The 26,734-nt window shown below is 41.7% G+C and overlaps 1 protein-coding gene across 11 annotated transcripts in view; it reads right to left on the bottom strand.

Annotated features, from left to right (window-relative positions):
• LOC120373518 (katanin interacting protein) overlaps positions 1–26,734 on the bottom strand; it is a 166,125-nt gene that overhangs the window by 74,381 nt on the left and 65,010 nt on the right. For all 11 annotated transcript variants that reach the window (XR_005585566.1, XR_005585567.1, XM_039492036.1 and 8 more), the window contains 4 exons: positions 21,858–21,960; positions 14,191–14,403; positions 11,376–11,516; positions 4,936–5,818 (listed from right to left, as the gene is read on the bottom strand). Coding sequence is in view for 9 of the 11 variants with exons in the window: in XM_039492036.1 (XP_039347970.1) it covers positions 4,936–5,818; positions 11,376–11,516; positions 14,191–14,403; positions 21,858–21,960 (1,340 nt within the window). In the remaining 2 variants the exon portion in view is untranslated. The remainder of the gene's footprint in view (positions 1–4,935; positions 5,819–11,375; positions 11,517–14,190; positions 14,404–21,857; positions 21,961–26,734) is intronic.

Raw genomic sequence — 26,734 nt, 5'->3', positions numbered from 1 at the left:
GAGGAATCTCTTTGTACTTGAGTGGGTGAAAACTGAATATCCTTCTGTTTGCTGATGGAAAGCCGTTATGGTTGCAATGTGTACTTAGAGTGCACTGAGGGATAGCTCTGACATTGAGATACTGTATGTAGTGCAATACCATGGGGAGAGTGGACGATGATGGGGTAATTTGTCTGGAATTGCACCAAACCTGAAACACAGTCCACTTCTGCAGGTAAGTGTGTCAGGTAACCGATTTTCTACTGTGTAGTAGCACTTCCTGCACCTCCTTGGAACCATGAAGGAATCAAGTTTTGAGACAGAGGATCTGCAGGTTGGGATGGAGATTTTGTCCTTTGTTCTGCAAAAAGAGGTAAAGGGATGGGTTGAAGAGGGATTGGGGAACATGTTGCCAGCTGTGTCAGATATGGGTAACACGTCTGTCTTGGCCTCCTGGAAGCAATCAGAATGATGCTTGCTTTTTCTCTTTTTATTTTTATCAGGACCTTGAACAGCAGAGGGAATGGGAGAAAGACTCTAGTCCCATGGAAGAAGGAGAGCATCCCCTAATGAATGTTTCCTGTGGCCGGCTCTGGAGCAATAGAGTGGGCATTTCCAGGTAAGTAGCAAACAAGTCTATCGTCGGGGTCCCCATTGATAGAATATGCTGTTGGGTTCATTTCCCACTCATGGTCATGTGAGAACTTGCAGTTGAGACTGTTTGCTGTTATGTTCTGCACTGCCAGTAGATAAGCCGCTGATATTAAAACACTGTAGCGAATGTTTTAATAGCTTTAGCGCTTCTGCTCATAGGGAGGATGGTCTTGCACTCCCTTCACGATTTATGTAATACATGCACGCTACGTTGTCTGACATAATTTTTGTGTGCTTATTTCTGATCAGTGGAAGAAAGTGAGCACAAGTATTTCTGACCTCTCTGAGTTCGAGGAGGTTGATGTGGAGAGTTATCTCCATGGGCATCCACTTGTCCTGACTCTTGAAGTTGTTGAGATGAGCTCTCCAGCCAATTAGGGATACAATGTTGGGGGAGATGTGTGAACAGGACCTCCATACAGACCTTTGTTGGGTCTTTCCACCAATCCAGGGAGTGTTTGATCCTGGAAGGCATTTGTCTAACCTGTCTTTGGTCTGTATACAGATCTGAACCATGCCTTAAGAAACCTCATGTATAGTCTGGCATGAGATATTATAAATGTGCTTGCCGCCATATGTCCCAGAAGCTGGAGGCAATGTCTGGCTGACGTTTGTGGGCTGGCTTGAATTGTCTAAATGAGTGTGGGCAGGCTGTGAAATCTGTGTTGCGGAAGGAGTGCTTTTGATTGCAGTGAGTCAAGATTGGCCCCTATAAACTCCAAACACAGTACCAGAGTTAAGGTTGATTTTTGGACATGAACTTGGAGACCCAGCTTCATGAATATGTCCATAGTTCCGTGGGTGACTCGTAGGGCATCTCTGAAGGAGTGGGGCCTGAGAAGACAGTCGTCTAAGTATGTTTAAATCATAATCCCCAGGATGTGTAGATAAGTCAATACTATGGAAAGGACTTTGGAGAACATTCTGGGAGCCGAAGAGAGGCCAAAAGGAAGTACTCCCTTCTGTACTGGTAATAATCCTGACTGAGGGTAAACCAAAGGAATTATCTTTGGGATGGTAAAATGGATATGTGGAAATATGCATCCTGGAGGTCAAGGGCTGAGACCCAATCTCCCTGTTCCAGAGATGGAATAATCACTGCTATTGTGACCATCTTGAGTTTTTCTGCCTTCATGTACTTCTTCAGTGCTCTGAGGTCCAGTATGGGTCTCCAACCTCCTTTTTTCTTGGGGATCAGGAAATATCGGGAATAAAAACCTTTTGTCTCTGAGATGTACCAGAACAGGTTCTATGGCTTCCAGGCATAGGAGGTGATCTATTTCCTGTCTTGACAGTCTCTCGTAAGAAAGGTCCCTGAAGAGGGGATGGGGAGAGGTGAAATGAATAAAGTATCCATTGCAGAAAATCTCCAAAACACATTTGTCAGTAGATATGTGTTCCCAATTTTGAAGAAACAGAGCAAGACAGCATCTGAAGGGATGCGGAAGGTCTGAAAGTTGCAGCTAATGCTGTAGGGAGTGGTCTCTCAAAGCCTTGACCAAGACATCAAAACTGGTGTTTTGAGGTGGAAGGTTTTGATGTTGAAGATTGAGGGGCTGAGGGTTTAACACCTATGAAATGTAGACTTCTTTTGCTATGGCTCATAATAGCACTGTGGAGGGGACTGTGGCTGACGTCATGTGTGGGAACACTGAGGACTAAATTTCCTTTTCTGACCCAGTGTGTAGATCCCCAATGACCAGAGTGTGTCTCTACAATTTTGAGAATGTGGAGCAATGCCTCAGTCTTAACTGCAAACAATTTTGTGGATTCGAAAGTGAGATCTTCTACCATCATCTAAACCTTCTTTGGGAGCCCCAAAAGGTATAACCATGATGTGTCCATTGCATCATGACCACTGTTGATACCGAGCGGGCCATTGTATTCACAGCACCTAGTGCAGTCTAGAGTGCTGTTCTCATCACTAGCTGCCCCTCATATACAATGGCCTGAAACTGTTCTCGTTGTGATTCTGGCAGGTGGTCAATAAAAGCATTAAGTGTGGTGTAGTTCTTGTGGTCGCATTTTGCTGTTAAGCCTGGTAATTTGCAATTGTGAACTGCAAGGTCAATGAAGAGTAGGTCTTCCTTCCAAACAAGTCAAACTTTTTCCAGTCCCTATCATAAGAGGTAGATTTCATGTGATGTTGGCGGCCACGGGAGTTCATTGCATCCCTCCACCAGGTGTAGTTTCAACTTTAGTTCCTGGCTTTTTTGGCATCTGGCTTTTAGCTGCTAGCAAAAATGTGAAATGTGACTGCTAGCAGTCGACGGAGAGTGATCGGGGATCGATTTATTGCCTCTCCAAGGCATTGCACACAGAAGGAATGTCTGTCTGTAACCACTATGGCTTCCCTGCCAGAGAGGTGCCTCTTAAACCCAGGGGAACCAGGCATGCCCCTTACTGGGGGCAATCCCTTGGGGGTGGGGGTGGGGGGAAGAGAAGGAGATAAAATAAAAACTAGGGGGTTGATTTATTTATTTTTAAACAAGGAAGGAAAAACTAACGGAAACCCCATAACACTAAGAAGAAAAGAGCAAATGAAAACACTAAGGGAACTTTTCTAAAGACCTAAAGCATCTGTGGCCTGGTCTACACTGGCTGGGGGAGGGGAGGGAATCGATCTTAAAGATATGCAACTTCAGCTATGAGAATAGCGTAGCTGAAGTCGACGTATCTTAGATCGACTTAGAATCACTTACTTTGTGTCCTCGCGGCGTGGGAACGACAGCCGCCACTCCCCCCGTCGACTTTGCTTCTGCCTCTCACCGAGCTGGAGTTCAGCAGTCGACAGAAGAGTGATCGGGGATTGATTTATTGCATCTACACTACACACGATAAATTGATCCCCGATAGATCGATAGCTACTTGCCTATCCGGCAGGTAGTGGAGACGTACCCTGTGAATGGATTGCTAATTGGTGGTTGAGAAGGAACTGAAGGTGGTTCACCTGCACAACACTAATTAGCCTTGAGGAACAGACAACACAAAGAAGGGAAAGAGCATGTACAGGCCCAACAGACACTGCTACCAAAGATCTCTGATCAGACGCGCAGGGACACAGACACACCTACAGGGGAGCATCCATAGGGACACATCTCAAAGAAGAACCAAACATGTCTGCGATGAGTTACAGAGAAGGCGACCAATCTAGGAGCAGAATCCAAAATGTCAAATGAAGCTCTAAGGGTGTCTGTCCACATTTTGATTCTCCTTGATGAGGGCATTGGCTAATTTACTATGCTCTTCTGGAAGATTATTTGTAAAAAGTGAAATTTTGTCCCAGATATGAAATGTGGATGTGGCCATCATTGCCTGATCATTTACAATTCTCATATTTAAGGAAGATGAAGAAAACAGCTTCCTTCCCAAAGGATCTAATCTTTTCCCCCCTCTGTCATTAGGGGCTTAGTCTAAATACCCAGATCTTGACCTCTATATTGTTGCTGCCAGTCCTAGGGAGTTAGGAGGAAGATGCACATGAAAGCATGAAAAACCCTCATAAAGGATTTGGTACAGCTTGTCCACTTTCTTGGAAATAGGTTGGTAGGCTGGCTTGGGAGTCTGGAAGGCCCAGAGTCCATGGCTAGGGCATCTGTATAGCGGGGCGACCCTGGAGCCACAAATCCTGGGAACCTATCTCAGGACTTCCAGGCTTCTGCCTATGTGGCCTGGAGCCTGGAAACCCTGAGAGCCCTGGCTCAGGCTGGAGTTCTGAGGGGTTAAAGGCTTCCTGCTCGAGAACTAGAAGCTGAGCCTTGGCTAGAGCCAGGATTCCCAGGCTCCACGAAAGGGAACCTGGAAGCCCTCACATGATGGGGCTTGATCTGGAGCCACATATCATGGAAACACAGGCTCCCCAGCACCCCCACCAGGTGAACTGGCAGGAAACTAGTCATGTTTCTGACAGAATCTGCCTGAGAATCAATGAAAATTCATCAAATCTAAACCATTTTTACAAAACTTTTCAGGTTAATAAATAAGCAGTATCTGATTAAACTGTTTCATCAGAATTTCCAACTAGTCCTATAGGTAAGATAACCTTCCAACATAATTAACCATGGAATCCATTCCTCCTCTGAACATGACTGACACCCAAACTTAGAATGCAAGCTGTTCAGGACAGGGGATCTCTAGCATTACATGTTTGCACTATGCTCCGTACAGTGGTGTCTCTGTACTGCTTGAGGACAACAAAAACTAAATACTGCATTAGTGTAACTAAAACCTGTCTCATATAATCCTGATAATGGAGAATATGTAAGCAATGCTTGAGTTAAGGATGCTGTCTTCAGCTCTTACCTGTGTGTGTCAGATCTTCATCTCCATGACTTGTACATAAACCCTCCTTTCTTACACTTCTGCCACTTCTCCTCCCACCAGCAGGACATTCAGGGGTGCAGCAATATTTGTTAGGAAGCTGGTCTAAAATGTCCAAATCAATAGAACAGCCTTTACTGGTTACCATTTGTGTCTTCTCATCTCCATTTGCATTCCTACTGTTGGATCTCCCCAGTTCACTTACGTGACATTTGATAGTCTCATCAATTAGTCCTGGATAGCCCCTCATGGTGCCATCAGAATGCTCTTGAACTCTCACATCTAAAGGGTGCTCTGTATCCAGCCAGGAGGGTTTCTGTTTATGGCACTTCTCTGTCACTCGGGAAGAGGACTGTAACCAAGATGGAGTTACACCTGAAGATTCAGATAATTTTCTTCCAGTTAGTTTTTCCATTTGCTCACTCATAGTAAGCTCGTCATCAGACTGAACATACTCCATAACTGCTGATTCTGACCCATCATTCTTGAGAGCCTTCGCAGACACAGGAGCTGATAACACCTTCAGATCTTCTTCTAATTTAGTCAATTTCTCTTTCCTAAAGTTGATGGAATTCATCATTTCCTCAGGGAGGTTTTCTTCTAAGGAAGATTTCCAGTGTAATGAAGCCCTGTCTGGCTGTGGGTATTTTAAAAACAGGTCCTCCTTATTGCCTGTGCTATTAGCTCCATTTGATTTTTTATTTCCTTGTGTAGAATGTGCAGCAATCTCTTGTCTATTGTCTTTAAGGTCAATTGTAGTGCTGAAATCAATGGTTAGATCTCCACAGCCTTTTTCTAACTGACCATCGAATACAAGATTCTCATCAATATATAGTTTCACATTCTTTGCACAAACGTCAAGTTCCTAAAGGAAATGAAATAGAAGCATGAAGATTTGTATTGTACTGCCCCATGTACCAGATATAACAGAATTGATATACTGACTCCAGAGTGAATAGGGAACATATTAATATAATATGATATTAATCCATATAAAGATACAAAACGTTTTTAAATGTAGGTTCCAAACAATCAGACTTTCATGGGGATCACTGTGGAGGTCCAGGGGAACAGAATTTCCCCCTGCAGATTATGGGTCATCAGTATAGCAACTCCACAGATGCTAAAATAACCCATGAGCTGCTGCCCAGTAAACCTATAAATGGGAAGTTTTGGCTAGTAGATATGTGTAGTGGTGGACCCACTAGTCCAGCTATCACCCCAACCCCCTCTGCATCGTTGCAGGCAGAACTACCACAGAGTGATACTCTGTCATGTTTAAGTGAAACCACAACACTTCCGCTAAGGTCAGCATCTTCCAAGCCCCTCAGAAGGGGAGAAAGAAAACTTGGCTTTAGAGATTACAGGGTTGTTTTATTATATGATTGCGAAAGATAAAGACTCTTGGAAAAAATAAGACTGTCCTAAATTTCCTGTAAGAAGAAGCCAGTAAACTAAGGTTCCAAAATAGCTGCTGCTCTGTAGCTATTGTTTCAAATATAGTCAGAAGTTAAATTTTCTCTTTTATCACTGGTGTGGTTAGATGTTTGGCTGCGTGTGTGTGTTCTCCCTGTGTGCTGTCCCAGCTCTGCACAGCAGACTTTGAGTGAACCATCCAATGATCACAAGATTGATTACGGTACGAAGGCACCCAGCCAGGTTTATTGCCGACGAAGCATGGTCCTACCTCCCCGAATCAATGTCTACAATTACACTAGCACAAGTATGTCCATGACAATGGACACAGCTCAGTCAGTGGTGGGATTTTCCACTGCTCCCCTAGGCTGGCCAAAGACACTCCCTCTGAGACACCTGTTTATACACCAATACAAACAAGTTACGTATTGCCCTTGACGTATCTGGGCGCCACCCATTGCCTTGTACCTGTTGGTTCGATCAAAACATCTCTATCCATCATGCTGTCATCCTGACCTAATCTTTAGGATGAGTCAGTGTGTTCCTGTTATCTTTGGGGAATGTGCTGGTATCGGGGTGTTCTGGTACCATCCTTCTGGAATGTGTTTGCATGTATATTCTTGTACCTAACACTACTTAGGAATGTGCGTTTCTGCAATATCAGCCCTGTTATTGCCAGATTCCGTGAGCAGGGTCTGCCTCTAGATCATAGCCTGACTTTGCTTGATATTAGAAAAGCTTTGACCACTTCTTTAGTCCAGGCCTCAAGCCTCATACTAGGCTTCTGATACAAGGGCTTATGTTTCAGGACCTCTTCCTACTACAAGTGATACCCCAGAAAGGTATCTGGAAGTTGTGCAGGGATCCAGAATAAGAGTTAGAAAATGGAACGAGTTTACTGATCAAGATTACTTTTATTATTGTAAGCATGGCATGCATCTTCATGGTATCTGAATACCTTTTAAGACTTAAGTTGAGGCATTCAAGACTTCAGTAAGAGAGCCCAAACGTCCTGCTGTTTTCTCTCTTGCCTGCAGCTTTACCAGTCAGCTAGGAAACCAAAATTTGGAAAAGCCTCAGCAAAGAGGGCAAGTTTGATCTTAATTGTATTTCTGCTGGATGTGAGTTCCAGAGGCATTGTCTGCTACCAAGAAAACTACCACCAGCATCTCCAACCTTCACCATTTGTTGTGACATAAACTACATAGTAGGTTGAGACACTGAGGCATCCTTTATGGTGACTTCGGCTTACACCATTTAGGGAGGCTGATCTGATCCATCTGATGGATGGCAGACTTTATACAGATGAAATTTACTCCTAGGGGAATTCTGTGCCACTGCACAAGCACAGAATTAATATCCCCTGCAGATTTTACTCTTTCCCTGCAGAATAATTGATTCATGCACCCCTTCTGGGTAGTGTTCCCAAGTGGTTTAGGCATCAGGAGCAGCCAAAGGAGAAGTAAATCACCGCCTCGGGGTGTGAGGCTGGGCGGTGAATGCAAGACTCTGTCCCTCACATTTGCTACCTCAGTGTGCCCAGAGCCAGGGCATATTTAAGTGTCGTTCCAGATCATGGCCTAACTTCACTCCTAAGAATGTGCTGCCCACAGAAAAGAAAAACCTGCAGCTGGCCTGTGCTCACGGGACTTGGGCTGCAGGGGCTATTTCATTGCTGTGTAGACTACTAGACTAGGGCTTGAGCCCAGGCTCTAGGACCCTGCAGGGGAGTCCACTCACTTCACAGGAGGTAGGTAGGGGTGTGTGTGTGTGTGTGTGTGTGTGTGTGTGTGTGTGTGTAGGCAGTGCAGGAGGATGGGGAAATAATGTGTACACACATGCAGGGGTGGGCAGGAGAGAGGGAAAACAGGTCTGTGCACACAGGGGAATGTAGAGAATGCAAGAAGGGAAACTTGGTGGGATGCACCAGGGAATACAGAGAGGTGCAAGAAGCAGGTGGCATTTGAAGGACGGGGTGGAGGATGGAAAAAACTTGGGTTTTAAGCTGCTCTAGCAAAACAAAGCAGTTGTAAACCCAATTTAACTGGCCAATATGTTCCGGCTTCTTGTGCTGCTTCAGAGTGGCAGGAAGCAGCCAGCGCACATTGGTGCAACTGATCATCAAAGGCAACATTTAAAAAAAATGATATATGGTTGCTACTTCAAATCACTAGAAATATCACATGGTAACATTATACTTGGGTTTTTTGTTCATTTATGGAATTTTTAGATAAAAAAATAAGGAAATTCCCACATTAATTTTATCTTGTACCAAAACACTCACCATACCTGTACAGTTATTGCATGGTATCCCTTTAGGACAGAGTAAGGTGATTTGGGTGCCCTGGCAGCATTTTTCCATACATTAACATGTTTGGATTTACTGAAGTTTAATTTTAGTTCTGAATTTCCTGGATTTATTATATTTGGTTTGGGAATAATTGTGACATCTCTACTATATTTTACCCTATATACTGATTTAGATTGTTAACCTTAACTCCATCAAAAAGGAATTAACTCAGGTAAGTCCTATGTCCTATTATACAGGAGGTCAGACTAGATTATCACAATGGTTTCTATAATCTATGAATCTTAGAACCAGAAAATGGAATTTTTCATTCAAAAATGTTTTGACAATTTCAAGACTTTTTCATCAACATTTTTTGAGTTGGGAGATTCATCAGATGTGACCCTGTTTCACAGAGGTTGTTTCGACGAAATAATATTTTTTGATGACCTTAACCTTTTTTGGTGCCTATAACCACCCCAGAGCGTTAATTCCTTGAGTAAGATATGCACACAACCCTAATGGCTATTGTTTTTCCACAGGTACCAAGAGGTTTGATTCCAAGACATATGCTCTAAAAAGTGTGGATCTACAGAGATAATTCTCAAAAAGAGGAAATGAATTTCATTGTGAGCCTTTTTATGAACAGTGAATTTCACAGATTAACACATTTCTTACGTGAATTAACACTTTAAAACACTAAATTTAGCAATCCCATTAATTCTATGTATCCCCAAAGTAAATAAAGGCAATAGTAATAAAGGCAATTTCCTTAAAGTTTATAGGTTTAGTCATTATTATACCTGCCTTTATAATTAATCCAGTAAATGTAGGTCTAGATCCAAAACCCAGTGAAATCAATGGATAGACTACTATTCACTTAATAGGCTTTAGATCAGTCCCTTAATCAGCCAGTTGTGTGATTTGGTGTGGGATTTCTCTTAAATTAGTAAACTTGCCTATGTTGGTGATTATCTAAGATATCACCTTGATCACATTTGCATTAAAATCAATACATGCAGCAGTCGCCTTCAGAAGTGCCCTTAAATTTTAATCAATAATGATAGTGAGACAGTACTTTTTATTTGAGATGTCCCATAAATTAATACACATTTTCGCTTAAATCAGTTAAATTTTCTGTAGTAATTGTGTGGTGGGTTCTAATAGTTTTCTTTCCACCACTTCTTTTGACCTTCAGTCGCCTGTTTTAAAATCCTAGATCCCTAAACAGTCTCAACAATTCCAGTTTCTGTTTAAGTACTTGTTCAAACTGAATTTAGCTTTGCATGGTATTGCAAAAATATTCGGGATTCACTTGAGATACATTTAGACACTTCTCCCCACTCATGGATATTTTGAGGGGTAGAAAGAAGGGGAAGCAGGTGGTGATACTCATGATCTTAAAAAAATAGTAGTTTTGGTCAGGATTTATTTTAGCAGGGAAGGGAGTGATCAGAGGGCTGTTATAAGTTAAATTGTAAAGCTCTTTATTATTATTTATTTCTTTAAAAATACTTGAATAAAAATGAATACAGCAGAAATAATGCTAACTTTTCCATATCACAGATGATAGCGGACTATGCAGAATTGTTTTCTATTATTTCCTCACATGAAAAATAGTGGGCTAGATCCTCAGCTGGCATAAGTCAGCACTGCTGCACAGGAGTCAATATGACTACACTAGTTTGTACTAGCTGAGAACCTGGCCGCAGTGGGGGTTTTCCAACTATTTCATGTATCTAATCAAATCAATATACAGTTACATTTGTGACATATTCAACACATGGATCAGTATTATTTACTCCACAAATAGAATTCCTTTTCAAAGGGTTCAGAAAGGTCCATTGTATCCCCGCTGTTTACAGTATAACATCCTGTAACCCACATTTAATACACACAGCAACAAGGATTCCAGAAAATAATTTAAACTGGTGTTTGTTAAGACTGTTTCCTCTGTGGCAATTTCTATACATTTGTATTGCCATATGCTTATATAAGAACACAGATGAGAGCAAGTCAGAAAGGATAAAGCTTATCTCATTTATAATCCAGAACAGAAAATCCTCTTTTACTCAGTACCTGGGAATTTTCTGAACTGAACATCATAGTGTACTAACTAGAATAATTTCACAGTGAATTTCAGACATATGAATCAGTAACCATCTGCCATGTAATGTGTCTTGCACTGCTAGAATATTTTAAAGTTTTAACATCCATCCGCAGATCGTACATGCCAAATTTCAAGTGACAAAAAACTACAGGAACCTGAGTTGGAGAGTCAATCAATCTCTCTCTTGTAAATCATCTACAAAATAATCATGTGATCAGACAAATAGTCTTCTCTATTCTGATAATATAACCCAAACAGAGACCTGCACATTGAGATGCACTTACCTTTCAGCGTCTCAATTTCTGATTACCAGTAAAGCCACAAAAAACACTGTATGCAAGGATTTTGTTACCCCTTTTGAAATACTAGCAAGGATCTGAAAGAGAATACTGACTTTGTTGGTGAAAACACTATGCGTTGCATTTCTACCACTTAGAATTAAGACAACAACAAAACCCCACAGAAGATGAGACATCCCTCCAGCTCCCCCTTCCTATTAGAGCAGACAATACCTATATTTATTTCACACTTTTGGAAGGAAGGTCAAATTGAGTCTATCTAGGTCTAAGGTGAGTGTACACAGCAAAGAGTTGAGAAGAAGCTGCTTACACTAAGAGTCGTCGTGTTGTAATTCCAAATCTTGATCTTAGATATACCAAATTCACGTGACCGACTGGGATTGCGGATAACAAAGTAAAGCTGAACTGGCGCATGAAAAGGGCACGTCCACAGGAAACGCTCCTTGGTGCTCTAAAACACGGACAAGCAGAGATTGTTAGTAATAGGCTTTTCTTCTCCTGCAGCAAAGTAGTTGTGATTAACTCACAGCTCACTAGAAAAAGGGAGCAGAGAGCCCAAGTCACAGGAACAACAAATTGACAGACAAGACTGCTAAAGAGAAAGCAAAAGGAGAAAACCTTTAACCCCAGGCTCCAAAGTGTACACTCTACTCTCCTGCCTGCAGAAAAGCACAGAGCAGATGGGCTGTTAAATATAGGTCTGCTACTTGCTGTGCTTATGAGAAGTTTGCATGCTCACCAGTGCTCAGACTGTCTGCAATGCTTTGTACGTGCAGGGTCAAAACCAGTTCACAGTTTATTTTAATCAAATTAATCAGCTTTGCCAGTTGAGGAGGGGGGGGGGGGGAGGGAGTATGATTTGTGCCCACCACACTGAGAAAAAAGATTAATACAATTTCTGAAGGTACATTTCTGGTTTAACCCTTGGGAATAAGGGACTCGACGTTATTTTCTGTACTGCTCATGCTTTACCAGACTCCTTTGCAGACAATTTTAGACCTAGAGCTTACAGATCTACAGAGGTGTGTGCTTGATGTTTTTGAAGCCTCACAGAGAACCACATTATGGATCTGAGTAGACATCTGCAAATGGACAAAGGGGATTAAAAAACACACGAATGTAGCTTCTGTAGCATGCAGCTACTGAGTTTATATCATGGGGTCAGAGAGCAAAACCCATAATCCCCACCCCAGTTACTGAGACCCTCCTGTGCTATTACACTGCCAACCACAGGGAAAAGAGTAATTAGCAAGGGGTTTCAAAAGCCAAGAGGAAAAGGATGGGACATGTTCTGGCAACCAGAAAGGATGGTATTTTGGCAGCTATAGGTAAAGTCAGGTGAGGGTGCACAGTATGAAAGCTTCTTGAAAATTTTCTGTTGAACAGTTTTTTCAACAGAAAACTGAGTGACAAGAATTCTTTTGACAAGAATTTTTTGTGAAAAGTGTGCTTTCTGTGGAAATTTTTTATTTTTGGTCAAAAATTGAATGACCAACCCCCAAAATATTTCAGACAAACCCCCAAATATTTCAATTTAGAAATACAGCTGCAGTCCCACAAGAGAGTTCAGTTGTCTCATATTCCCTTTCCCCTCTATTTCTGACCAGCTCAGTACAGGAGGGTTTCAGAGTGGTAGTGGGTTTTAGAAAGTTGGGGAATGGGAGTCACTGGAGTGGTGGCGGGGACTGACTGACTGTTTCCATTCCTCCAAAGCACTCCTTTTCCTCTGGACCACCTCATTCTCCTCTTTAAAATTCTTCCATTGAAGTTGATGTGGAAGTCATCAGAAAGTTAAAATTTTTATTCTTGCCTTCAAGGCTGCAGGCAGCTCTGCTCCTGCTTATAGTTTGCAAGAACCCCACAAACCTCAGTCTCTTTTGTTCTCAGTGGAAGGTGTATGTCTTAAAACTTGCCTTTGACCATATAGACACATAACACAGAGTACATGTAATTTATAAAAAAACACACATACCACCAAAACGAAACATTATACTGCACACACAATTTTCCCCTGGGAAGAGCATGATAGAAAGATCAAACCACATGTGATAGAATTTAGTCACATTGCACCATAGTGGAAGACATGCAGTATAAGAACTTGCATAGAAGAGGACAGAATAATATGCCACATATCACTGTTACATCTGAGTGGCTCACATACACTAATCAATGTATCTTCAGACAGTGTGTGAAGGAGAGAAGTACAATATTATCCCTATTTTACAAACTGGGAACTGAGGGTCAGAGAGATTAAGGGTCAATTTTTCAAAAAGCACCTATGTCACTTAGAACCTGAAGTACAATTGACTTTCAGTAGAACTTAAAGACTTCTGAAAATTTTATCTCAAATGACTTGCTGAAAGTCACACAGTGAGTGTATGGCCAAGGTGAAAGCCTAGCTGTAGGGAACTCAATAGTAGTTTTGCCACAGATCTCAGTGGGACCAGGATTTCATCCCAGAACTCTTGAGTTCAATGGCTTTACCACAGAGCATCCTTTCTCCTCCCCCACCTCTCACTGCCTCAACTTCATCCAATGTTTCCAACATGCACACCCCTTTTGTTCAATTCTTTCACTCATCTTCATGCCACTCCTATGCCTGGAACACCTTGTCTTTCTACTCCATCCAGTGACTGCCCTTGGCAAAAGGTTAGCAGTGGGGTGTCCCAAACTTCTGTCCTAAGATCAGTGTTTAATATATATTAGGAGTCTGGAAAAAGAAGTGAAGGTGCAAAATTTTCAGAAGACACAATTATTTAGGTTAATCACTAGAAGAAAAACAAGGAAATGCAGAAGGGTCACAAGACTTTCCAGAAAAATTCTATCTTGGCAGATAGATGCATTACATTGTAGTCCATTGTTTTATAAATTGTATGTGCTCCTGTATTTAAAGCCTGTATTACAGTGCAAACACACAAGGAGAGAGAATTACGGTCTCCTGACTTTTGAGCATGAAATTCTGCAAATCCTAAACAATACATTACATACATTTAAAATACCTGAGTAAGTGGTGAAATTCAGGTTTACATTTTTTTAGAAAGAAAATAACTTACTGAGAGATCATAAACTATAAAGAAAACTATTGAAATGAGGGAGCCTTTACAGATGGGATGAGGGGAGCTTACATTCAGGGTTCTATTGACCAGGCAAGAGAGATCCCCTGGAGAGTCAGTATTTCGGATATCCACATCATGAGGAGAGACAAACATCCTGACAGCATGTAAATCAAAGAATTCCACCTCCGTCAAGCCCACGTTGACTGCATTCCCCCAATTGGAGAGGATTTCCATAGTCACATAAATGGCATCCTGTATTTCTGCCTTTGTTTGCAGCTGATCCTAAAAGAGAGATTGTTTATACATATAGATTATATACACAAAATATAGTAAAAGGATGTTATGGTTGCAAAGTCAGGCACTCAACAGTTAGGAAATGTCAGAATTAAGGTTGTCTAAGTAATGTTCATTTTGACCTCATGTGCATTATAATAGTCCTGCTCAGCATCACACAGGAAGCCTATTGGAGAGTAAGGACTAGAACTCAGCACTCCTGGGGCCCAGTCCAGTCCCAAGAATTTAAACACAAGAGACTCTCCTTTCTCTTCTTGCAACTCTCTGCCTCATTCACTTCATTCTGTACAGTAAGTCAGGCAGGCATGTTCTGTAGAACAAACAGTATGTGAGCTGTAAGTAAAAACTGCCTCTGACAGAATATGCCTATGGAAGTCAAATTGAAGTTGCACAAACAACAAATATTTTGGCACCTTCCAATTCCTGGGTGCATGGCTTTGCAACCATAATGATCATTTAATGTATTTTTGGTATGTAATTCTTAGATTTGTTAAAAACAATAAAAAAGAATGGTTACTTACCTTATAGTAATTGTGGTTCTTTGAGATGTGTTATCCAAATCGATTTTACTCTTGGTGCGAATATGCCCCATGCATATGAGATATGATTATTTTGGCCAGCAGAATCCATTGGGGCCATGCCTGTACCCTTTACTTTCTTATACCCCTCCACCATACCCATCTGAAGCCATAAGGGGTGGAGCAGGCCCAACCATCCCGCAGTTCCTTCACCATTACAGATTCCCTGAGGAGTAGAACTTTGCAGTAGCAGGGTAGAAGGACGGGTTGTGGAATCTATGTGGACAACAAATCTCAAAGAACCACAGTTACGGTAGGGTAAGTAGCCATTTCTCCTTCAAGTGATTGATCACATAGATTCCACTCTTGGTGACCAACAAGCAATTATCTGTTTGATTGGAGGTGGGCAGTAGGATTCAAAATGGCTGTAGGACAGCTCTGCCAAAATGGGCATCCAATCTGAAAGTGTCTATCATGAAATAGAAGTGTTTTGTAAATGTGTGGACCAAGCTCTATGTAACTGCTCTAGCCCTAGCCCTACAGATTTCAGAAATAGGGACATTCTTCAAACAGGCAGCTCTAATGTGGTTAGGTGGACCTGAGCTGGCTAATTCATAACTTACATTATGAATACATAACATACAACTCCTTATACAGTTAGAGAGCCACTTAGATAAGCTCTGAAGATATTGCTTGACTCATAACCATCTCTGCAAAGGCCACATAGAGCTGCAGTACATTTCTGAGTGGTTGTTGTCATGTCAGTACTACATCAAGTGTGTAAATTTTAGCTTCCCCCAATGCTGAGCAAGTCTCCAGAAAGAAAACTGGGAGATGAATAAATTGGTATGCATGGAACTCTGAAACAATTTTAGGTAGGGAATTGGGTTGAGACCTGAGGATGATGTTGTCCTTATGAAATACTGTATAAGGGGAACCCGCCATGAGGACCAGAATATCTCCTGCCCTTCAAGCTGATGTAATGGTGTGAGATCCCTACCCTTTTTACATGACTATGATAAATTTTGTACAAAGAATGCCTTGTAAGGTATCATTTGAAAAGTCATAATTTGCTGAACATTATCATCCTGGTAAAATATGTGTGACAGCACTGTATGTAAAGTTATACAATTTTACTGTATAAGACATGTTCCAAGTCTGGGGAAATAGCTTCAAACAAATTCCCAAACACCTCAACCAGGTGTCAACATAATCAATCCCTGATTAAGCAGCCATTCTTTGACAGGAAGAAGGGTGTGAGCAAAAAATCTACATCTTGCCAATGGAACAGCTGGAGGTTCCTATGCAAACAGACTTTCTGCCTCCTGAACCTCAACTGGAGATGATTTTCAAAGAGGAAAATAACTATAAGAAGTGAGAACAGACAACACAAATCATATGTCCATTCATCTGTACTCACTGCATCGACAACACTTGAAAGACAAAGGAAGCATAATTTGACTTGGGGGAGATCCTGTCTGGAAAACTCAGCCAGTAATACAGCTAGAACATGTAGTGAGAGAGACTTTCACTTTGAATTCACGTAGCTTGTTCAGTTAGGTATTAGTTTGCATTTTACCTTTTATTTCTTTGTAACCAATTCTGACTTTTATGCCTCATCATTTGTAATCAATTAAAATCTTCCTTTCTGTAGTTAATAAAAGTGTTTTCTGGTTTTATCTAAACCAGTGTGTTTGGATTGAAGTGTTTGGGAACTTCATTTGGGATAACAAGATGTGTGCATATTATTTTCTATTAATGGAATGACAGATTTTCTATGAGCTTGCATTGTCCAGATAGATACTGGGCAGTACAAGAGGCACATTTCTGGGGACAACTCTGAGGGAATCACAGGCCCTGAGACTGATGGTGATCCAGAGGAGCACCCCCCCAGTCCCTGAGTAAAAGGTGACTATTACCAAAGTCTTTGTAGAGAGAGGTGTGGAGAAGGGTACTCCACTGTACCCATGAAGAGGGTTTTTCCACCAGTTTAATGAGGACTTCTTGTGGGACCTTGTCCAGCATGTCCACATGGTGTCTGCTGGATAGATACTAATTTCAACCATCCTTTTATGCAGCATAGGTGAAGTCTGCAAACTGCATAACATAGGTGCATGAGTCCATGAATCCCAGCAGACTAAGGCATACTCTTACTGATATTTTTGAATGATCTTCAAGGTGGTTAATGAGACTTACTGTTATCTGGAACCCTTCCTATGGAAGGTAAGCTCTCACTGACCTGGAGTCTAACACTGCACCTCTGAACTCTATGCGTTGAGTTGGAATCACTGTAGAGTTTTATATGTTGGCTTTGAGCCCCAATGAGGTGAAGAGCTATAAGGTTACTTGGATTGAGTTGGTCACCTGTTGGATGATCTCCTTGAATCAGCTAGTCTCTGAGGTATAGATAGACTTGTTTTTCTTGTCTCCTTAGGTGAGCTGCCGTGAATGCCGAGTACTTGGTGAATACCCTCAGTATTGTGGAAAGACCAAAGGGCAGGACTCTGTACTGGTAATCAGATGTTTCTACAAGGAATCTGAGATACTTCCTGTGCTGGATGAATAGACAAGTGGAAATAGGACTCTTGCAAGTCAAGAGCAATGAACCGGTCCTGGAGATCTAAGGGAGCAATTATGGATGGGTGAGGCATGGGAGCCAGCAAACAGAAGTGTAAACAGGGGAGTCTGAATGGGAGTTCTGTTGGAGGAGAAGGGAGGAGGCAAGCCCTTTGTCCTTAGGGACAGTGAGGTTTTGAGGGTGTTGAGGTTTTTTTCTGTTTTGTGGGTTTGTTTTTTGGGGGGGTTGAGGGGTGGAGGGAAGGTGTTGGCTTTTCCTGTCCCGTTTGTCGAGGCTGGTAGAGGGCAGTGTGCTGGAAGAGAAATAGAGCCCTGGTTAGGGGCAGGGCTTCCCCAATTAGACATCCTATAAAGGCAGCCGAACAGTCAGCTAGCAGCACAGGCGCAACGGCACAGGAGTCAGCTAAAAGATGTGTAAACAGAGGATTTTGAGTGAGAGTTCTGTTGGAGGAGAAGGGAGGAGGAAAGCCCCTGGTCCTTAGGGTGTGATGGTCTATACCAGGGGTAGGCAATCTATGGCACACGTGCCAAAGGCAGCAAGCGAGCTGATTTTCAGTGGCACTCACTGGCCACCGGTCTGCATTTTAATTTAATTTTAAATGAAGCTTCTTAAACATTTTAAAAACCTTATTTACTTTACATGCAACAATAGTTTAGTTATATATTATAGACTCATAGAAAGAGACCTTCTAAAAACGTTAAAATGTATTACTGGCATGCAAAACCTTAAATTAGAGTGAATAAATGAAGACTCAGCACACCACTTCTGAAAGGTTGCCGATCCCTGGTCTATACTATTGTGTTCACCACTTTTACAAAACTATGATAAATTCTGTATAAAGTATTCCTTGTTAGGTACCATTTGAAATGTCATAATCTGCTGAATGTTATTGTCTTGGTAAAAATGTGTGTATCAGTGCTGTATGTAATATCACAAGATTCTATAACATTGTAATAATTTGCTCCAAGGTTAAAAAAAAGCAAGCCCAAATCAGTTCTTATAAACAAAGACAATGGGAAGGTGTGAACGTTAAAGAAGTCCCTAGCCAGAGCCAAATCTGATCCTGGGGTCTGTAGCATACCCCAAGCACTATCCCAAGAGAACCTCTAGTACAGGGGTGGACAAACTACGGCCCATGGGCCACATCCTGCCTAGCCCCTGAACTCCTGGCCTGAGAGGCTAGCCCCTGGCCCCTCCCCTGCTGTCTCCCCTCCTCCGCAGCCTCAGCTCGCTCGTTCTGCCACCGGCGCAATGCTCTGGGTGGCAGGGCTCTGAGCTCCTGGGGCAGCGTAGCTGCATAGCTTGGCCTGACCTGGTGCTCTGTGCTGCATGGTGGCGGCAGCGGCAGCATGGCCTGGCTCCAGCCAGGCGGTGCGGCTGTAGCGCCGCCAGCCACCAGTGCTCCAGGCAGCGTGGTAAGGGGGCAGGGAGCAGGGGTGGTTGGATAGAGGGCAAGGGAGTTCGGGGTGGTGGTCAGGGGGCGGGGATGTAGATGGTGGTCGGGGGAGAAATAGGGGGTTGAATGGGGGCAGGGGTCCCGGGAAACGGTCTTCTCACCTAAATTAACTATCTATACCAGTGGGGGCAACTTGCGGCCTGTCAAGGTAATCCCCTGGCGGGCCGCGAGACAGTTTGTTTACATTGACCGTCGCAGGCATGTCCGCCCGCAGCTCCCAGTGGCCATGGTTCACCGTTCCCGGCCAATGAGAGCTGCGGGAAGTGGTGGCCACCACTGAGCTATACCAATACTATTGACAACTTTAAACTAAATAACTTTGATGGAAAAAAGGTAAAGAGAAACGGTTGAGTATCCTCTATGCAGGCAAACCAGTGTTCTTCCTCAGGTTGAGGCAGCAGAGAAGGAACTGAGGGCAGTTTCCCCATACACCTCATATATCCATGGTGTCTGGCACAAGGAGATATCAGGCACATGTGCAGGCTGAACAGGCACTGCTAGCTAGAAATCTCTGATCAAGGGCTCAAGAGGCGTATGAATACCTGAAGTGGAGCACCCATAGGGACAATACTTGAAGAAGTTAAAGCTCCCTCAGGGACTGCTCTGATTTATGCTGGAAGCCACATGACCCACAAGCAGCCCAGAATCTGGAAGGTACAAAGGGGCTTTATAGCCTCCTTTACCCTCTTTCCCTCCAGGTGGCACCTTTTCCACTCAGCTTCCGGAAAGCATCACAGAATCTAGTGGATGGTTCAATTCCTAGGTCTGCCAGAATTGACCTTTGCAACCTTTCTCCATCAATCTTACTCCATCTGTAAAATAAAGGAGGAATGATACTTGCCTGCCTCGTAAGATAGGTGTATGCAGCAGTGGAAAAACTAGCTATTTTTCCCTAAAGAAATGGTTGAGCTATTTTTGGTTAAACTTTCTTAAAATAATTTAAGAAAATTTGAGCCTGAACAGTTAAATTTGACAAAGTTTGACAAGAAGTATAGTTAGACAACACTAACTATAGTTGTTGGTAGGAGTTCTGATAATACACACACATACCCTCTCTCTGACCAATCATCATCTGAAAGACAGCAGGTTTTCAGGTATGGTCCTTCTTCCCTTTTATTATATACATTAGCAACTACAGCAGTTGTAACAATGGTAACGTGCCTTGGATCCTTATTAACAAAGTGTAGGGTTCTTTAGGGAGCCTATGGGAGTTAAGCACCCAAACCCCTTTGAAATTCAATGAGATTTTTGGCATCTAACTAGCTTAGGTTCCCTACAATATCCTAGTAAAAAAATCTGAGCAGTGACAGACAGAATGGTGTGCAGACAACCAATCCAGACAACTGAATTCACTTGCAGAGCAAGTGCTCTCCTCGCTACACATCCTGGAGACAAAATTGAGTTTGAAGATCAGAAAATTACTCAAAAGCCTGATTAGTCTGTTAGTGACTTTCTGAATCTCCAATCAGACAAATAGACGTATTGAACTTAGTGTATGTATCGGCTATGAGCTCTGTAAAGTCCAAGGGCAGGATTTTGGTTCCTTACCAAAAAACCTTGGGAGGATCAAGAAGAACTAGACTTTTAATTAATTGAATGATGCAAGTAACCCATCAGCAGCAGGTATATATTCAGTAAAAGCTGGAGGTGACAACAGAGCTTTTGAAAGCAGACACTGGAGCATCTATATAAGAAGATTTTTGGATTGTCACTTAGAATGTCACTCTGAGGCCTAGAATGTCTGTAGAGTCAGTATGTAGTGATCGAACAGCTACAACCATGGTTGAGAGTTCTTTTTCAAAATAATCACCAGATTCAATCATCACTGGGAGTTAGTGTGTTACCATCTAATTTCAAAGTTCTCAGCCATTCTGACTTTACAAATTACATGCATGTGACAGCAAGACATGTATCTATGCCATGCCAAAAGTCTTAAATCATGGTGAAATCAGAGACAACTCAACCAAAACCACCCTTATTCTACAGATCATTTACATGCAACTATTCCATTGGTTGTATGGGGAGACTGCACAGATGATGGATTACTTGAACCAACTGCCACACCCATGGGGCAGCACAAGCTTTCAGCTACTGGTTTTAATATAATTAGTCTATCCATAAAGTCATTTGTTTTTCATAGATGTTATTCACTCTAGGACACAAATGCTATTTGAGATCAGGTTGGGCGGAGGGAGAAGGTAAATGCAGAAGAAATATTTTTATATAAAATCATAATCTCTGGCTAGTTCTCTCTTGAGTAACACTAAACTAGAGCTGCTGTGAGAGGATTCAGCCTTCAATAAGATGCAGAAAAAGAAGCATTACTACATTTGTTAACACATATGATCAGGATCAAATCACTTTGTGAAGTGAACATGACAAACCTGTGGAATATATGGAAACCACAGAGCTAAATCTGCATAACAAGACTCCAATAACTTGCACAGTGTTAACTTACTTCCTGTTGAGTGTGTCTATGGAGCAAGAGTTGCAAGTGACTTTGAAAAAAAGAAATGTTAAATGACAAGATTTGAAATGATGAAACGGGTTTAGCACAGGTGCAATATAAACATTTACTTAGGGTTTCTAATTCATTGTGCCACTATACAACTGCATTTTCCAAACACATATGACCAGCAGCACCCATATGACCCCTTCTCACTGCAAGGGAGTGAGGCCCTGGCAATTCAGTAGTCCAAGGAAGCCCCATGCCCATAGCTGCGCCTGCTCCCTGAGACATGTTGAAGTCATGTTTCCTGTGCACTCTCCCATAAGGCCACAGGTCATTCAAAGTACCACTTTTTCATTTTGGTTTCTGATAAAATCTGGATGGCAGAATAGTTACAAAGCTGTGATTATTGCACCTATCTGTAAAAGCCTTATTTCTCACCACAGAATCTGGCTCCAGTTCCTCAGCAGGTAGGACTTTGTGACTGTGGCAGGTAGAACAGCTCTCAATTTCCTGCAGGAGTTTCAAAAGTTTCTTCTGTTGCCTGAAACATAGTTAAACTTTTAGGAATTTTGTTTCTAAATCTTTTACTAGGGAAAAAAAATAATGAGTTAGAGTAAAGGTGAAAAAAACTCAGAATGAAAAAACCCCCACCTAACTCATGCAGGACATTGCAATTATTTAAAAAACGCTATTAGAAACACATGAAATTTAGACAAAGATGTACTTAAAAAGCAATGCAAACACTGCTTTATTTCTGCCCCCGTATCGACAGCAGCAGCATTTTTCTTTGTTTCCCACATACTTGCTTTGTAAGATGTGCTATTTTTAGATAAAGGATTTTTCTTAAGGGCTTATTCAGCGGTGAAGTTTAAACACAGTTTATAAATACCTATACATGAGAAGATATTTGATTCCAGAGGGCTCTTTAATCTACATGCAAGTACCTATATGGGAACAAATATTTAATTGTGGGCTCTTCAATCTAGCAGAGAAAGGTATAACACAATCTAATGGCTGGAAGTTGAAGCTAGACAAATTCAGAGTGGAAATAAGGTGTACATTTTTAACAGTGAGAGTAATTAACCATTGGAACAACTGAACAAGGGCTGTGGGGGATTCTCCATCACTGACAATTTTTTAAAAAAAGATTGGATGCTTTCTAAAAGATATTCTCTAGGAATTATTTCAGGGAAGTTCTCTGGCCTGTGCTATAGATTCATAGATTCCAAGGACAAAAGGGACCACTGTGACCATCTAGTCTGACCGCCTGTATAACAAGCCTTATTTCCAATCTGAATTTGTCTAGCTTCAACTTCATGTTATACCTTACTCTGCTAGATTGAAGAGCCCACTATTTAAATATTTTCCCCATGTAGGTACTTATATTCTGTAATCAAGTCACCCCTTAACCTTCTCTTTGATAAACTAAACAGATTGAGCTCCTTGAGTCTATCACTATAAGGCATATTTTCTAATCCTTTAATCATTCTCAGGGCTCTTCTCTGAACCCTCTCCAATTTATCAACATACTTTGTGCATTATGAGCACCAGAACTGGACAAAGTATTCCAGCAGTGGTTGCACCAATGCCAAACATAGAGATAAAATAACTTCTCTACTCCTGCTTGAGATTCCCCTGTTTATGCATCTGAGAATCACATTGGCTGTTTTGGCCATAATATCATACAGGGAGCTCATGTTCAGATGATTATCCATCATGACCCCCAAATATTTTTCAGAGTCACTGCTTCCTAGGATAGAGTCCCCCATCCTGGAAGTATGTCCTATGATCTTTGTTCCTAGATGTCCATGTGACGTTGCACTCCATATGTTTTATGGAAATATGCTAATGAGTGTGAATATAATGTAACTGGAATATGCTTTATGCAAAAGACCTCTTGTAACGTATCATTACAAAGCTTATGATCTACTGAGTGTGTTCATCCTATTTGTTTGCATGTATTATTTCTATGTCTGGAGTTAGGAGAATAAGATATAAACTTGTATTACTGATGTAAACATGTTAAGTGAAAGCCATTAAGGGTGCTTCAGAATCAATGAACTGCGAATGGGTTTGTTTACCTGCAAGCCTTCCTGTGTACCTGTCTTCCAGCTACTAGGTAATGAAGAAGGAGGTCTTACAGTGACATGTGATCACCTGAACCGGAATCCATCTTAAACCTGGTGCTTTTCCATTTAGATAGAGGGTGGAGACCCAGAGAGACAAAAGATTCCTGCCTTAGGCCAAAGCTATAAAAGAGGGTGGAACAGAACAAAGGGGACTGCCAGTCATAAGAAATTCCTAGTTACCACCTCAGTGGGAACTATCAAGGACTGTGCCAGGGGAAAGAATTGGGCCCAGACTAGGAAAGAGTCTAGTCTGTGAAAGAAGCTTATTGGAACATCTCTGAGGGTGAGATTTACCTGTATTCAGTTTCTTAATGTATTAGGCTTAGACTTGTGTGTTTTGTTTTATTTTGCTTGGTAACTTACTTTGTTCTGTCTGTTATTACTTGAAACCACTTAAATCCTACTTTTTATACTTAATATCATTTTTTGTTTATTAATTAACCCAGAGTAAGTGATTAATACTTGGGGAGCAAACAGCTGGGTATCTCTTTCTATCAGTGTTATAGAGGGCAGACAACTTATGAATTTACCCTGTATAAGCTTTATACAGAGTAAAATGGATTTATTTGGGGTTTGGATCCCATTGGGAGCTGAGTGTCTGGGTGCTGGAGACAGGAGTACTTCCTGAGCTGTTTTCAGTTAAGTCTGCAGCTTTGGGGGCGTGGTTCAGACCCTGGGTCTGTGTTGCAGCAGGCTAGCGTGTCTGGCTCAACAAGACGGGGTTCTGGAGTCCCAAGCTGGCAAAGAAAATGAGCTCAGAGGTACTTTCAGCACATCAGGTGACAGTCCAAAGGGGGTCTCTGTGACCAAACCCATCACAGTACACATTTACATTTAGCTGTATTAAATGCATGTTGTTTGTTTGTGCCCAGTTTACCAAGCAATCCAGATTGTTCTGTATCAGTGACCTGTTCTCTTCATTATTTACCACTTTTCCAATTTTTGTGTCATCTACAAACTTTATCAGTGATGATTTTATGTTTCCTTCCAGAGCATTGATACAAATGTTGACTAGCATAGAGACAAGAACTGATCCCTATGGGATCCCACTGGAAACAGACCCACTCTATGATGATTTCCCATTTACAATTTCATGTTGAGACCTATCACTTAGCCAGTTTTTCATCCATTTAATGTGTGCCATTTTAATTTTATATCATTCTAGATTTTTAATCAAAATGTTGCGCAGTACCAAGTCAAACACCTTACAAAAGTCTATTACATCAACACCATTACCTGTATCAACTAAACTTGTAAACTCATCAGAAAAAGATATCAAGTTAGAAAAGATCTATTTTCCATAAATCCATGTTGATTGGCATTAATTACATTACTCTCCTTTAATTGTTTATTAATGGGAGTCTCATATCAGTTGCTCCATTACTCAGAATCAATTTAAGACTGACAGGCGTATAATTATCCCTGTCATCCCGTTGACTTTTTTTAAAAAATGGCACAACAATAGCTGTCTTCTAGTCTTCTGAAACTTCTCAGTGCTCCAAGACTTATTGAAAATCAACATAAATGGTTCAGTGAGCTCTTCAGGCAGCTGTTTTAAAACTCTTGAATGCAGGTTACCTGGACCTGCTGATTTAAGGTCTAACTTTAGTAACTTCTGTGTAACAACCTCCAGAGACATTAGTGGAATGGAAAGAGTGTTATCATCACCATATGATGAGACTATGTCATCTAATGTTTCCACAATACAGAACAGAAATACTTATTGAACACTTCTGCCTTTTCTGCATTATTATTGAAAATTCTATCGTTTTCATCAAGTAGTGGACTAATACAATTTTCAGGTTTCTTTTTGTTCCTAATATATTGAAAAAACTCCTTTTTATTGTCTAACTTTGCTGGCCGTAGAGTTCTCCTTGTGTCCTTTGACTTCCCTTATCAATTTTCTACAATTCCTAACTTCTGATTCATATTCCTTTCTTTCAGCTTCCCCCTTCTTGAATTTGTTTTAGATAGATAGATAGATAGATAGATAGATAGATAGATAGATAGATAGATAGATAGATAGATATCTGTTGTGACAAAGTCAGGCCAGATGGCTGCAAGAGGGTCCTGGAAGGCTGATATATTAGCCCTAGAATGTTAAGGCCCTTTTTCCTACAAGCTGAGAAGTAGTTACCTCAGGTCAATTACGGACACCGGAATCCAATTAAGCGCTGCCTGAGGCCTTTAAAAACCTCTCCTCTGGGGAGAACAAGGGGGAGAGGGAGAGAGAGAGAAAGATAGACAAGCTGCTGCCAGGCTAGTGGCAACAGGGAAATAAACTGCTCCAGGGTGAGAGGCTGTGTTCCTTCTCATAGAGGAGACAGCCAAAACTGAGTGCCTGCTACGGGAAGGACTGACACCTCAGGGCAACCAACAGGATGACACTTTGCCCCAGCAAGAGGGGCAGCGAAAGGTACCCCCCCTGGGTTTTTGTTTATGAGACTGTTTCTTTGGTGGAGAATCACCCTTAGGCTGACCCTATAGATATATAAAACATTCAGTAAGTATATAATAATAGCTGCCTTCACGTCTCCTCTAAACCAGGTTGTTTTGTTAACCAGCACAGCCTTCTTTGTGGCTATTTGGACATCTAGTAAGGTGTTCTTAAATGAGTCCCAATTATCACTCACATTCTTCTTTGTTAAATTCTTCCTCCCAGCTGATTTAGCTCATAACTGTTTTCAGCTTTGTGACTTTGCACTTATTATAGCACCAAATATATATATATATTACTGGTCTGAACTTTATTCTGCTTGCATCTCCTTCTCAATTGTCAAGTATTTGGTTTCCCAGGGGAACAGCTTTCTGCTTACATACAGTATTGGATGTTCTTTGCCATCCACCTCCTCGGACAATATGGCCCTGGGGCCCATCTTGGAGGAATCCATTTGGAGGATGAACTGTTTTGCAAAATCGGGCCTTCCTATGCTCTTCTCTGGTCTGTCTCTGGAATCTCCTCCACTGCTGAGCTACTTCCTCTCTGAATGCTCCCACCACTGGAAACATGCCTAGCAAAGGCGAGGCTTCCTGTGTCCAGAGTGGCTCCTTAACCCTTGCCTCGTTGGTGCAGGGTTGATAAACCCCATTACACACCCACTCTCACCTGGACTATAGCAGAAAAGTCTGTTGAACTTTTAAGAAAACCAGTATTTTCAGCCTCTCTCCTGTAGATAACCAAGATGC

The sequence above is a fragment of the Mauremys reevesii genome, linkage group 10, assembly GCF_016161935.1.
Source record: "Mauremys reevesii isolate NIE-2019 linkage group 10, ASM1616193v1, whole genome shotgun sequence".
NCBI classification, from domain to species: Eukaryota; Metazoa; Chordata; order Testudines; family Geoemydidae; genus Mauremys; species Mauremys reevesii.
The sequence above is the reverse complement of the archived record's forward strand: the minus strand, read 5'-3'. Positions and strand labels throughout refer to the sequence as shown.